Source organism: Camelina sativa, chromosome 19 (assembly GCF_030686135.1).
Source record: "Camelina sativa cultivar CO46 ecotype springtype chromosome 19, ASM3068613v1".
In the NCBI taxonomy this organism is placed as follows: Eukaryota; Viridiplantae; Streptophyta; class Magnoliopsida; order Brassicales; family Brassicaceae; genus Camelina; species Camelina sativa.
Window position 1 is genome coordinate 8,971,430 of NC_141898.1, and position 14,419 is coordinate 8,985,848.

Below are 14,419 nucleotides of genomic sequence, written 5' to 3' on the forward strand. Positions count from 1 at the left end.
GACAATGGAAAGTATGAGCAGTATGCATTTGGAGCATGTCACTTTTGCTGCTACGACTTTGGATATTATCAAGGCATTGCACAGTCCGCTTCAATGGCCATCGATTGCAAGTTTTATCTATCCTCTACTGATCTCAGCCAGCGGCAAACCTAATTGGTTTCTTCTCTTTGAACCAAAAAATTGCAATTCTGGAGCCATGTTGATTGCAGATAGTGTGACGATTGACATCAGATTGACTTCTTATGTTGCCCGAGGATATCCAATATGGTTAAAAGATTTCTTTGAGCTGGAAAAGAGGCTGAGTTTTGTTCCATACAATCATGGGTAGGTTTTTTGTTTTTTTCCTCCTCCAACTTGTTTATTCTTATTATTAAAGCTGCATAGGTAATATCTTTTAAGTTTTCTAATATTGGATCACCACCAAGTCTTTTCTGGGTTTTTGCGGTGAACATGCTCTATGATCATCGTCCTCCTTCTGTTTGTTTCTACTCAGGTGTTTTTTAATCCTTTTCAAAATATCTTACTTCTCCTCTCTATACAGTTTCTTCGTTTCCTATCTTAGTTTCAAAGTAACCTTATATAAATTACTATATTTTTTGCTAAACGGCAAAGCTTGATGATCAGTTATACGGTGATTATTCCTTTATGCACTGTAGTTCTTGGTTTGCTCCCCTCTTGCGTCATCTTTGACTTTCTGCCTTTTATGAAAGACAAACCTTACTTCTTTCTTACCTATATTAATCCTCCGCTCTCTTCTTTTCACCTTTGTTTCTTTTCTTTTCCTTTTGATCACCCTCTTTTTCCTATCATGGCTCATGAATAATAGGATGATCTCCAATACATGGTCTTGGGTAGGGATGACCCTGAACTGTTCATACCTCATACTGCTTATGATAGAGTTTTGGCTAGGAACAAACTAAGCCTGATTGGGAAACCCCTGAACCCGAGAGACCAACCACTGAGGCGTGTGATTCAGGAATTACCTCGTCTATGGGGTTTATCATCGAGAGTTCATGGCCGTATTCTGGATGAAAGCTTTGTTCAGTTTCGTTTCCACCAAGAAGCAGATTTGGTCTCTGTGTTGCGTGAACAACCTTGGCTGTTTAATGATTGGTTTGTGGTGCTCCAACGATGGGAAGACTTCCCAAGCGAGAACTTTCTCACTTTTATCGACCTTTGGGTTCAGTTAAGAGGAATTCATTTGCCTTATGTTTCTGAAAGGACTGTCAGCTTCATAGCTAACACTTTAGGAGATGTTGTTGAACTCGGCTTCAACGAAGACACTACAGACCAGATTGCTTTTCTGCGGGTTAAAGTAAGGATTATCTTTACAGATAGAATCCGTTTCTTCAAACGAGTTCGCTTTCAATCTGGTGAACGAGCAATTATTGGCTTCGAGTATGAAAAACTGGAAAAAATCTGCAGTAACTGCAGTCGAATAAATCATCACGCCAGTCACTGTCCCTTTCCAGTTCCTCCTTTTAACCATGCAGATGATTTGGATGAGCTTTTAGTTCCTGTATGGGAGGAAGGTCAAAACTCCAATAACCATAGTCGTGAAGCGGAGGATCATCGGTCTGAGAGTTCTGACATTTCCTCATCCTCGCCTATCTCTCAACCGCCTAGACCCCACTCTCCTATGCACAATGAAGCAGGCATCGCCTTTGTGGAACCTATACGCAACTTGTTTGACACCAAGGAGTCCATGAGATCCAACTCAGTAAAAGTTGCTCATGCTCAACCCGGCTTCGTGGTTGGGGAGAGTTCCAAAAGGAAAAAAAGGAAAAGAAATAGATACAAGGGAAGAAAGGAACACTCGTCATCGTAGTAAGGCTCCTGGACTCAAGTTTTACTCGGTCACTTCCGACCCTCCTTGATTGTCTTTGCCCTGGTGATAGATTTCAGAGATAGCTGGTTGGTCTCTGAAAAGTTCTTGGTTTGTTTAAAGTTCCCTTTAGGTGTTTACAATCCTCAGAATAATGGCTTTGTACAGTTGTAGTTGTGTTATATTTTTTGGTGATAGCTATGTTTGGAAGATAGAAGACATAAAAGAGAAGTATGCTGATCTTCCTTTGACTACTTTTGGCGCTTCTCGGCTACCAATTCTCTGAAGGATACAGCTGATGTGTAAGAACCTTTCATAACCCAAGCATATGATGTAAGCTCTAAGATCAACTACAGTCTCAGATTGGAAGTGTGATCTTATTGAGAGAGTTATGAGGTCTCACTGTTTCTTACCATTTTGTATCGGTTTGCATTAGTAGCTGAATAGGTTGTTTCTAATCTTGTATCTTAAAGTCTACTGTTTTAATTCTCAGCAGTATGGTTGTAATATTGTGGAGTTTCCACTTTTGTTTACTATGTTACCTTCTGATATATATATAAAATGGAACTTAAAAGGAAAAAAAAAAAAAAAAAAAAAAAACATGAGTTTCTTAATCAGTGTTCGGACCGGCCGGACGCGCATACACACACATTTACATACGTTCCAAATTTCTAATGAACATGTGCTTGACAAATGACATTGTATTGGAAGCAAAGCGAAGCAAAGGTATTTTCGTATCTTGTACATCTTTTCTATCCAAGGACCAACACTTTCACCAAACACTATTTTCTTGTTGACTATTGTTGGTATAAAAAATTGAAATATTATAACAAAAAAGTTAACTTAAACATCGGTACAATTGTTTGCAAATAATTAATTAGCTGAGATGAATTTGACTGCATTATTATTATTTATCAAGAGAGGCCATCACATTTCTTAAACACCAAACCATATTCAATTTCTTTTCTTTTTTTTTTTGTTGAGGCTCGCTTCGAACTTTTAAAAGCATTGCCTATATAAGCAGTCTGTGATATACTAAAAGAAGATATTTTTTATTTGTACATCATCACAGCAAGTCCGCGAGAAAAAACTTGCTTCTAACAAACGAATAGAAAACTCTTGGCCGACCAACTCTCTGATCAAAATCACTGGTGAAGTAGCAGCCGCGGCTATGTTTCACAACATTGGCTAGAGTTATTAACTTGATCATCATCATTAATTTCTAGAGCAAATTTTAAATATTCGCCGAGACTGGCGAGGCTTTTCAAAAACCCTAGGGAAATAAGTCGAGCAGAAGATCTCAAGTAACACCGGGAACTGAAGAACAACGAACATACCCAGCGGAATCACCGCGAGCAACATAAACTGAGCCGAAACCCAAGAAAATTTAGCCCCAACCAGAGTCATGAGCGTCACGACAAAAGTCACCATCATTGTCGCCATCGAGAGAAACAAAGACAAAAGACCAACGATAAGTTTCGTCGGAAGTGATCGAAGAAAATCCTCTTCACGGTAACGAGACTTGAGAATGCCGAGGAACATAAGGAGAGACATGCATGAGGTGAAAAGAGAGATAGCATCGGAGATGATGAAAATCTTGAAAATGTGCTTTCGCATGTAGAGTGGCAAGCCATTGTCTGAGCGGTAACCTCCGGGGACAGTAAAGGCCGAGGAAAACATCATTGTGGTGATTAGAGCGGCTACGACTGTGCAAGAAGTCGCTGTGTCTTTCATCCATTTCTCTCCTAGCTCCACGAGATCCTTGTGTTGGTCTGTAAACAGAGCTTTTGGAGTTTTCTTCTGCTTCAAGTTAACCATTTTTCTATGCTTCGGTTGCACCAACCTCTCCACTTCCTAGTTCCAAGACAGCAATCAAAAACTCATAGGATTATGGTCGGAGGAAATGATTTTTAGATGTTGAAATGCAGAGTTATAATCCTAGGTTCGTGCAGTACATAAACTTGTCTAGTTTCTTGTAGTAGTTATACATATATATTAACTATGTATCACCTTAAACCATTGTAGTTCCCTTTGCATCTGAAGAGCTGCACCGGGGATAAGGTTAAGCCGCGAAGCCGGGGCTCGATACGCGGCATGATGAAGCATATTGTTATGGAGTTTGTCCCAAGCTGTAGCGAGGATGTTCTTCTTAGCACCCATATTGTAAATCAGGCTAAAGATCTTTTCTTGTCGCTGGCTTACCGCGTAGAAGAAGAGGTTAAGACCATAACTATCTTTGAGCCATACGATATCAGGATAATGCCTCATTACTTCCTCGATATACTCTACAATACCATTCTCTACCGCCTTAAACAGAGCTTGGTGTAGACCCGTGTTCTTCTGTTGGGTCACGTCAAAGTTAGGTATCTCTTGGCAGATACATTCTAGTATCTCTTTGGCTTGAGCATGTCCTAACTTCAGTTTGTATACCCGTCTTATATGTGGAACTGTCAATTAAAAATCATCTGAAACTGATCACAATCATCGACATGGCTCACTATTTGAGATGAGTTTTACTGCTTACAAAGAACTTTAAGGTGTTTCCACAACTTGTCTTGAATCCAACTATGATCTTCTGCTTTCCTGTATTGATGGTCATGATGATTCAGAACTTCGTGAGGGTTATTAACTTTCTCTATGTGAATACCTGCAAGAGAAGTAGCATGAATTTAACGATCTATAATGCGGAATCCCAACAAAAATTACAGCCTAGTAACACCGAACTTCCTTACAAAGTTATATTTAGTCTTCGTCTAATAAGCTAAGTATATTCAGTTACTCACAATGATATATCCACTTTTGCCAAAATGCAAGACGGGTACCGCTAGGGAACGCACAAGGTGTTTGAGCAAGCGCGATGATCCCTGTATCGTTGTCGCTGTCTCGAGTATAAGCCAGCTTAGGATATCTCTGAATCAGATCCAAAGCAATACCTTCATATATGCGACACATTAGCCATCTTGTGAACATATAATATAGTTGCCAAAAAAAGTTATATGAACATACCATATAATCCATCGACAATACAATTAGTCACAAGCATCGCTCCGTTCTTGCCATTGTGATCATCTGAACCATCAGGATCAAGGTCACTGAGAGGTGTGTGATTGTAAAGATACCGAACAAGATGTTTGTGACCATACAACGAAGCCACCACGATTGGTATATGCTTCTTCTCGTTCCGGACACTAACCAAACTGGGACATTTATTCACCAAACACTCTGCAATTCTCACAGTCCCACCGGTCGCAGCATAAGTAAGCGCAGTGTAACCATTATCATTCTTGATCTTCAACACTTGCTCTGGATCATGAATCCGTCTTATGACCTCTTCCACGATCTTGATGTGACCAGACAAAACAGCTTTATGGATCGGTCTGTCTCCGTTAGAGGTTAAGCTTGCGGTTAACGCCTCCGGGTTTCGGTCCAAGAACTCTTTCGTGGCTTCTAAGTTTCCACTGTCTATGTTCTTGAAGAGGACAAGATAGGTCGAGTTCTCTTGTCCTATCTTGCTTTGTGGTAGCTCGCCTGCTTCATCGATCTGCATACTATCTGACCTGAAACTGCTCCGGCCTGTTTCGGATCGTATGCTGTCCGCTCTGAAACCTCTGGGATAACCTTTTTCAGTATCCATTTTCCGGTTGCTTCCCGGCAAGAAACGTGATGGTATGTGTTTTGTGTAAGTATAATATTGTTCTTTTTATAATTTTTAAAAAAAGCAAACAGAGCTTTCCGTTATTCGAACAGAGAGAGACATGAGTAAAGTGTTAAAAGAGTGGTGGCTTCTCTTTGAAGGAAGGTTTTTTAAAGGACAAAGGAAATAGGGAAAGGATTCAAGGAATTAAACATTATACTGTGTAATATGAACAAATCCTTGACTATTCGTACCAAGAACTATTTCAAGATTTAGATTCATCTTCTTTCTATATTTGTGTTTGTTACTTTCAGCTTTTAAAGGGAATATTTAAAAGATTGAGATTTGTTTTTTTTGTTTAAAGATTGAGCTTTAGTGTTAAACAATTTTACGTCGTAGCAAAGTAAGGAATTTAATTTCACTCTTCTAACAATGTTCATTGTAAGTAAACTTACAAATATACTTGAACTTGGTAAGAAAACTCATAATTTTACAACAAGTCAATGAAAAAAAAAATGAAGATAGTAGTGCTTTGTGCCTTTTTGGGTTCTTCACTTCTCTTGTAGGTAGAGCTGTCAAAACTCTATGTCCATTTTGACCCGTCCAACATTGTCCAATTTGATTTTGACAAATAGCTAATCGTGTCCATTAACGACCGGTCCATAAATGACCATGCCTAATAATGACCATATTTTTATGGACTATCCATGGGTGTCGATTGGACAACATATAACATATTTATAAAATAAAAAAAAAACACAAATATCTAAAAACATATCTGTGTTTATAATTTTTTCCCCAAATCGATTTTGACCTAGATTTTTAAGTATTATGGGCCGCCCAATGTCCACATTGTCCGTCAATTTTGTCCGTGGGCAAAAGCAGACCAAGACCATTTAGACCCGCTCCAGATATGGGCTTGTAGCTACATGGACAGCCCGACCATTTTGACAACTCTACTTGTAGGATATAAATGTTTCAAAACCTATTAAGCAATAATAAATACATATAAAATAGTGTGATTATTTAAATATAAGAAAATATCTATAATATATTTGTAGCTACATTTGTTAAAATGTAGTGCCCCAAAATTGGTGTTCTTTATTTAATTTGATAAATATTATATTTTATAATAATTATTTAAATCATATATTAAAATCTTTTTTCTTTTGGGCAACCATATTAAAATCTAAAGACAACATTTTGACATATATCAAAATCTTATAAAAATATATATATATATAATTTAATTAAACTTATTCAATTTTTTATGATAAAGATAACATTAAATATAGTGAATTATTTGGGGCAATTTAAAATATATAACGGCAAAGATTAATGAGTAAAATTACAATCGAACCAGATCTTATCTTCCCAAAACTCAAACCCCTTTTTTTTTGCCGGCGACGCTTCTCTACTGAATTATTTCAGTAAGATCTCTCAATTCTTCTCTCCGGCAATGGCGATTCCGTTGCCTCTCACCTCTTACTCTCCAATCTCAGCTTTTTTTTCCTCCTTTTCTTCTTCTTCTTCTATTTCCCGAACCTCTTTCGTCCCTCTCACACCTCGCCATCGTGGTTTCTTCTCCGCACAGAATTGTAGTAGGCGTGTACTTCTCAGCTGCTCTTCGTCTTTGTCCTCAAACAACGGTTCAGCTCCAGAGTCCATGAACGGGAACGGTAACGGGAGGTATTGATATTCAATTCTCAATCTTTACGCCCATAAGATGTTTGTGAAAATTCGTCAATGAAGACACTTTTTGGGTTTAGGGTTTTAAGACTTTATTCAAAATTTACTTTAAATCTGAATTGTTAATTGTTTTGGTTTCGTGAAGTTTGGAACTTTGGCTGATTTTGTTAAAATTGTTAAAACTTTTTAGTAGCTTAAACGGGCAGTCATCTTTTCCACGAATGCCTTCCTTTGATGGAACATCTAAACCACCACTTAAATGGAGAAGGGTTTTACTCAAAGTCAGTGGAGAAGCTCTTGCTGGAGACGAGGAGCAGAATATAGATCCTAAGGTTTTTGTGATGGGAAATACACCTTTTTGTTTTTTTGCTTTTCTTTGCTCTCTGTATTCCTACTACAGACGTCTCATCCAGTTTCCCACTAATTAGGTTACTATGGCGATTGCAAGGGAAGTTGCAGCAGTGACTCGACTTGGCATTGAGGTGATTCTCTAAAAGGCTTCATTGTAACATTCTTGTTTACTATGGCCATGGATTCAACACTTGTTAGTGGTTAGGTATTCAGCTATTACTTCTTTCCTGGACATGTTGATTGATAGAGTATGACAGATGCAACATTTAAGTAGCCGAGTTATTTGATAATTGTCTGTGTTAACAATATATCCTGAAATAATCAATTAGCTCAAGAAACGGGAGCTTAAGCTAAGGGGTAGGGATTCATGGGATTACAACAACTTAAAATTATAACTTTACTACGCATTAAACATGATATAGGTGCAACAGATGATGGGTCTGGGTCATTGAGAATGCTCATTGCAATGTTGTGTATGCTCTGTCATGATCTTCTTACGCCTTTACAATAGGTCGCTATTGTTGTTGGAGGAGGAAATATCTTTCGTGGATCCACCTGGGCTGGGTGCAGTGGCCTTGATCGCTCCTCTGCTGATTATATCGGGTAATTATATCCACTCATGACTCTAGTTCACACAAATTTGTTTTTCTGAACTTTACTCCTTCTGTATGGAGTTATCTTGTTCCCCCTTGCGCCAATAAGACCTTGAAATTTCGTATATTGGAGTTTTTTTTTTTTTTGTTGTCTCATTGGTTCGTCTGAAAATTTGACAGAATGCTGGCAACTGTGATGAATGCAATATTTCTTCAAGCGACAATGGAGAGTATCGGTATCCCAACCCGTGTTCAAACCGCTTTCCGCATGTCAGAAGTAGCAGAGCCTTACATAAGAAGACGAGCAATCAGACATCTAGAAAAAGGCAGGGTTGTTATATTTGCAGCTGGAACAGGCAATCCGTTCTTCACCACAGATACTGCAGCAGCTCTTCGATGTGCTGAAAGTAAGTCAGAGGTGGTTTCTGTTTTAAAGTGTTCTCCAATGCTTCATTTATCACTAGCTTCATGATATAAAAATCTTTTCGCGTTGGACACAGTTAACGCAGAAGTAGTGCTAAAAGCAACAAATGTTGATGGAGTGTTCGACGATGATCCTAAACGAAACCCAAACGCTCGCCTTCTCGACTCACTAACTTACCAAGAAGTAACCTCAAAGGACCTCTCTGTAATGGATATGACTGCTATCACTCTGTGCCAAGAAAACAACATCCCAGGTCTGTATTTCACTCTCAAACCTTAACCACATTACATGATCATCAACAAAATTTCTTACTTGGTCTGTGTTGATTTTTGGCAGTTGTGGTATTCAATCTATCGGAACCTGGAAACATTGCGAAAGCAATCAAAGGAGAGAGAGTTGGTACATTAATAGGAGGAACTTGGAACTCTGTTGTCACAACTACTACATGAAGCCACTTCTCAAAACACAAAACTTAACAGAGCATCTTAGGTCAGGAATCTGTCTCTATATATATATATATATATATATATAGTTTGCAGACAACGTTTAGGAATCTGTCTGAAATTTTTGAAAGTTAAATTTAGTTTTTTTTTTTTATACATGAAGCTCATTTTTAAACCCTTTGGGTTACAACATTGGATATGTTAAAGATACAATACAAAAAAATTACAGAGCAAAACACATAAATATTAAATATAATCGTTACTAAAGATCCCATAAATGACTACTAAAGACATCAGCAAAAGTTGGAGAAGCAACCAAACTAGTATAACCAGGACTAAACATTAGAAACGGGCTCATCAATCCCGCCGGCGAAAACAATCCGGGCGGTATTGCCGGCGAGAACATGCCACCTTGATGAATCATCGGAGAAAATATCCCGGCAGAAACTGTCGGCAACATGGCCGGAGACGGGGAGAGTATCCCCGGAGCATAACCACCAAATTCAGCTGCTTCTTCCATGGCCGTGGGGATTTCATCATCTCTAGGCACCACCATCGGAGGTTCTTTACCTCCTCTCGGGCTAGCATTTTCCGTCGACGCTAGCCTCGCCGCCGGCGAAACGTTACCACCGCTGCCGCCAGATTCGAGGAAAATTTCAGAGGAGATCCCGGTGAGACGCTGGACTACGTTCATGAACTCGGACGCGGTGGCGTGTACGACCTTGGGGGAAACGGCGTAGATGACCACCGGCTCTCTAGGAACATACGGCTGCTGGGGTTGGTCACGGTTCTGAGGCGGCGCAGGGTGTTTAGGTGGTTTCTTGATGATTTTGTGAGAGTCTTTGTGGACGCTGAGAGGTGAAGGACGAGGGCCACAGATCTGAAGCTGCCGTTTCTGGTTCTGTTGATCGCCGCCGGCGAAATACTCCGACGGATCCATTAAAAAATTTGGGGGGATTTATTAAAGTTCTCACTTCTTCTTCTCAGAATTGAGTTTTGTTGTTCTCTGTTTGGTTTGAGAATTAAATTGTTTGGGCGACTGAATAAATTGACCAAAAAAAACAGAACAGAAGGATTAGTTTGACTTTATAGAAATGTTGACTTTTTGTGTGTCCAACCAAAGGTGTACAGCACATTCCTCATTGAGGAAACCTCCCCATTCTTGGAAAATTAGTAGGAAAGATCTTTCTTTATTACTATTAGGAATCAGCACACAATTTTAATAATGTCTTCAATGATTACCTCTCTCTCTGCGGCTCTGCCATACAATTAAGTAACTAACGTATACTTCTCTCTTTGACACTTTCACGTATATTTACGAAAAATTTTAGTTTTATTTGTAAATTAATTAATTTATAATTATTTTTTGATAGAGAGAAAAAATATAAATTAATAACAATTTAAAATTTTAAATATTTTCAATGATTACTTTTTGAAATTTACAAAATATCAATTTTTGTGGGACAAAAAAATATCTCAAAACATCAATTTTTATAAGATAAAGGAAGTATTATTTTTGTACGGTGAAGCTCCAGTTTGGTTAATTTTAATTTACATGTTCTTAGAAGACTCGAAGTTACAAAATATGTCAATATGTTATAAAATATGTTTGTCTAATTATATGTATGGTATCGATCAATTCTTACTTACCTTACTCTAAGCTATTGATGTCTGATACTGCCCTATAATAGATTAGAAGTAACAAACCTAATAAGACCTATAATGAGTTGTCGAAGAAAAATTAAATAAAAGATATACAGTTGAACTAATTTCTTTCAAATATTTTTAATATAAATCTGTTTCTTTTCAATTAGACAAACAATATCAAATAACATATAAGCTCAAACATATATATATATATTTTTTTAAAATTAAATTTGTTATTACATACTTTAATGCGATTAACGATCGTTTGTTTCTAAACCCGGAGACTTGGATTTAAAACCGGTTCTACAGATGTTTTGTTACGATGTAGAAAACATATCCTATAATTGAGTGTGAGACAGATTCGAAGGACTTAGCAATTGCCCTCATAGTTAAATATTCAACATCAAGACGATCCTTCCCTATATGGTTTTCTAAAAAAAAAAAAAAAAAAAAAAGAAGAAAATGTTATTGGCATCTTCGGCAAACAAAGTTGCTAAATCCTTTGCCTCATACTGTTTACCAAAATAGACATTCAACATGCATACATAGCTCGTGGGTATTGTGATTGGTTCAAACCACTCATTGGATTTTAATAAATGTGCTACTTTTGGTTTATTGTTCTATATTTTTTTCCATGGTTTTTAGTTTTCTGCTATTAATTATTTAATTTGACTCTGCTGTGTGATAGATTCGTCAGTGTTATTATCTTACGCACGAACCTTTAACTCCTTATAGAATTTTTTTTATTTGCCAGTCAGTAATAGGGAAACCTCTGTTAGAAATTTCTTAGGGTTCAGTTATTGTGATTGATATTAAATCTTCATATTCGATTAAGCTTGGAGGTCCGGATGAAACACGCTTTCATTTGTTTATCCAGAGCCCACATATGGAATCTAGTTTGGCCCAATCAAACAGTTGATCACTTAAATTTCTTCGTTCAATTCAAAAACTCTCTCTAACAATAATATCATAGATTCCGAATAAGCAGACTTTTTACATGTTTATCAAATTTAGTATACTAAATATAAGTATGCTAAATTGTATGGTAAAATAACTATGTAAAGAAAGTAAAGTAAAGTATGACATTAAAATAATAACGTTAATTTTGCATAAATATGTTACACAAACTAAATATAAATTTGCCTAATACGCTTTTAAAATATGCTTAAGAATTGTATACTTTACGTTTACGATTTACATGCCTTTTTATCTTTAGTATACTGAAAACATTATTTTTTAGTTATTTGGGTTTACAAGAATGTGTAAGCTGACTATTATTTTTACAGGCACTTTAAAAAAAAATTTGATTTAGAATATTTAATCATTTTAATTTTTAAGATCATCGTTTGACATTATATTGTTAAAATGTCGATTATAATCTTTTTATTTATAAACACTTGGGCCAATGACCAACACAATAGGTGAATAAGTTGATAGAAAGACCACCTAGTGGATACACTTGGTTTCTTGTCCTTCTTCTCGAACTGAGATACGAGCTAGATAGATACAAGTATTTCGTCGAGCTATCTACACCCACGGCAGTATGCAAGAAAAAAAAAGATTGGTAAAATATGATCCTTTAAGTCTCTCGATATCTTTTTTCCAAACATCAATGTGCTAACAGAAGAGTTACTTACTTTCAAACTTTGATATCTCTCATCCATAATAAATAAATAAAAACTAATACTACCACAATTAACTCCTAAGGATTTATTTAAGTTTAAGCTTTTTTCTCTTTCAAAGAATTGGTGTTTCTTATAAAGGTTTTCCAAATAATTTAGTTTTATTGATTATGGTAAATTAATATTAATCTATCCACGTAAAACAGGAAATTTGTACTAACGTGCGTTAGTCATATTAAAAGACGTACTGAATATTTTCCACCAACGCGCCGTCGGGTCGAATCCTCTTTTGCCAGTGGCCCGATAGTTCGTCGGATTCCATCCTCTAGGAAGCACTTGATCCCCTATTCGAAGGAATCTTTATTGTTCCTCAGCTATATACTTAGTTCACCTAACTATCTGGACATGTCACAAATCAGTGTCTATAATTTGTTAATATCTGTACTTTACCAAATTTTATCATGCCTATATAAAATGATATTTCTTGTTGGAGATGTAACGTTATTAAGTTATGGGGTGAGAAATGCCAAATGTGTTTACTAAGAAAAAAAACTTGAAAAAACTCATAAAATGATTCCAAATAAGCAGCAAAACTCAGACAAATATTCCAAATAAACAAATGCAAAACGTGTAGTAGTGCCACGAGATGACTTCGACGTGGTCGTGTAGAAACCGCTCTGCCATGATCGTCGGGTAGTGTGGGGGAATCGTGGGACCCTTAGTAGCTCGGATCCTCGACCATTTGGACGCTCGAGTTTGACAGCTTGGTATGGAGGTGGCGAGGGACAGTGGCATTCAAAGCATTGAACGAAATAAACAAAAGTTTTAAAAAAAAACAGATAAAATGTTGCATAAACATCAATCAAACAATAAAAATTCACCTTTCACACGAGATTCAATTTAATGAACCTTAAACTCAACTTCTTTCCTCATAGCCAATGTTTTATCTAGAATATTTAATAACAAAATGACCAAAAGATTTTAAAAAACAGAGAAAATGTTGCATAAACTATCAAACAAACATGAGATTTGATTTGATCAACCTTCAACTCAACTTATTTCTCCATAATCAATGCTTTGTCTAAAATTTTTAATAACAAAATGAACAAAAGTTTTTTTAAAATAAAAACAGAGAAAAATGTTGCATAAACTATCAAACAAACAAAAAACTTCACCTTCCACATAAGATTTGATTTGTTTAACCTTCAACCCAACTTCTTTCTCCACAACAAATGCTTTGACTAAATTTTTTTTTAACAAAAAATGAACAAAAGTTGTTTTTTTTTTACAGAGAAAAAGGTTGCATAAACTAATAAACAAACAAAAAAATTCAACTTCCACATTACGATTTGATATGCTCAACCTTCAACCTAACGTTTCTCCACAACCAAAAATTTGTTTAAAAATTCTATTAAGGTAAATGAACAAAAGTTTTTAAAAAAAAATAGGAAAAAATGTTGCATAAAGCCATAAAGCCATAAACAAACCAAACATTTCACTTTTCACATGAGATTTAGTTTTCTAAACCTTTAACCCAAATTCTTTTTCCACAATCAATGCTTTGTCTACAATTCTTTTTAACAAAATGAACAATTTTTATAAAATAGACAGAAATATGTTGCATAAACTATCAACCATGTTTAATGATGAAATGAACGAAAGTTCTTTGTATACCTTGCAACAGTAGTAATCTGCGATGTCTTGATCAAAACAGAGTTGTCACCGAGATATTTAAGGCTACAAGCAAAAAAATATTAAAAATCTGTCAAGAAATGAGTTGTGAAGAAAAAAAAAAAAAAACTGAAATTGAAAACTTTGTTGGTGTTTACTGGTCACCATATGGTAAAAAGGGTACGTTAGCTTTAAACTTTCTTAAGTTAGTTAGTTTATAGATAGTTATATAAATTCGTTAAGATACAACAAATTAAAACTAATACTAAATGCTAATATCTTATAACGATCGATGATGTAATAATATAGGATTTAATAACACGGCTATGATTTTTCATGTGGTATAAAATATCATAAAAGAGTCATACAATTTGAAAACTGACGTGCAAAGATTCTACTATTCAATAGGATAAAACTTTGGCGCCCTTTTTACAAATAGTATTTGGTTTTATCTAACATAATAAAAAAGAGAGTAGGTGTTCAATTCAAATGTTGAAGCAAGTACCATTCAAATCAAAGT

General features: G+C 36.1%; 3 protein-coding genes across 4 annotated transcripts; 1 reads left to right on the forward strand and 2 right to left on the reverse strand.

Annotated features, from left to right (window-relative positions):
* Positions 1-2,822: 2,822 nt before the first annotated feature.
* Positions 2,823-5,602, reverse strand: LOC104765727 (uncharacterized). The gene is made up of 5 exons (XM_010489488.2): positions 4,832-5,602; positions 4,609-4,758; positions 4,350-4,472; positions 3,836-4,272; positions 2,823-3,679 (listed from the first exon to the last, which is right to left on the reverse strand). Exons 1-5 carry the CDS (start codon positions 5,457-5,459, stop codon positions 3,041-3,043), a joined length of 1,977 nt encoding a protein of 658 aa, XP_010487790.1. The 5' UTR covers positions 5,460-5,602; the 3' UTR covers positions 2,823-3,040.
* Positions 5,603-6,794: 1,192 nt separating this feature from the next.
* On the forward strand, positions 6,795-9,195 carry LOC104765729 (uridylate kinase PUMPKIN, chloroplastic-like). Of its 2 annotated transcripts, none has more exons than XM_087501717.1 (7): positions 6,795-7,148; positions 7,339-7,480; positions 7,577-7,630; positions 8,011-8,102; positions 8,273-8,499; positions 8,593-8,769; positions 8,853-9,195. In XM_087501717.1, exons 1-7 carry the CDS (start codon positions 6,919-6,921, stop codon positions 8,963-8,965), a joined length of 1,035 nt encoding a protein of 344 aa, XP_087357843.1. In that variant the 5' UTR covers positions 6,795-6,918; the 3' UTR covers positions 8,966-9,195. The 2 variants fall into 2 exon arrangements, with proteins under 2 accessions (XP_087357843.1, XP_087357844.1); XM_087501718.1 differs by having other exon boundaries at positions 6,800-7,148; positions 7,342-7,480.
* LOC104765728 (protein MKS1) lies at positions 9,081-9,899 on the reverse strand. Its single transcript, XM_010489489.3, has one exon. The coding sequence runs from the start codon at positions 9,897-9,899 to the stop codon at positions 9,222-9,224; it is 678 nt and encodes a 225-aa protein (XP_010487791.2). The 3' UTR covers positions 9,081-9,221.
* Positions 9,900-14,419: the final 4,520 nt, after the last annotated feature.

What these genes read in the sequence shown, in the direction of transcription:
- LOC104765728 (XM_010489489.3), bottom strand. Translation starts at nt 9,899, where the DNA reads ATGGATCCGTCGGAGTATTTCGCCGGCGGCGATCAACAGAACCAGAAA.
- LOC104765729 (XM_087501717.1), top strand. Translation starts at nt 6,919, where the DNA reads ATGGCGATTCCGTTGCCTCTCACCTCTTACTCTCCAATCTCAGCTTTT. An exon ending in TGACTCGACTTGGCATTGAG is followed by an intron (nt 7,631 to 8,010) that starts GTGATTCTCTAA and finishes CCTTTACAATAG; the next exon opens with GTCGCTATTGTTGTTGGAGG. An exon ending in TCCTCTGCTGATTATATCGG is followed by an intron (nt 8,103 to 8,272) that starts GTAATTATATCC and finishes AAAATTTGACAG; the next exon opens with AATGCTGGCAACTGTGATGA.
- LOC104765727 (XM_010489488.2), bottom strand. Translation starts at nt 5,459, where the DNA reads ATGGATACTGAAAAAGGTTATCCCAGAGGTTTCAGAGCGGACAGCATA. An exon ending in GCAAAAGTGGATATATCATT is followed by an intron (nt 4,473 to 4,608) that starts GTGAGTAACTGA and finishes CTTCTCTTGCAG; the next exon opens with GTATTCACATAGAGAAAGTT. An exon ending in GGGAACTACAATGGTTTAAG is followed by an intron (nt 3,680 to 3,835) that starts GTGATACATAGT and finishes TCTTGGAACTAG; the next exon opens with GAAGTGGAGAGGTTGGTGCA.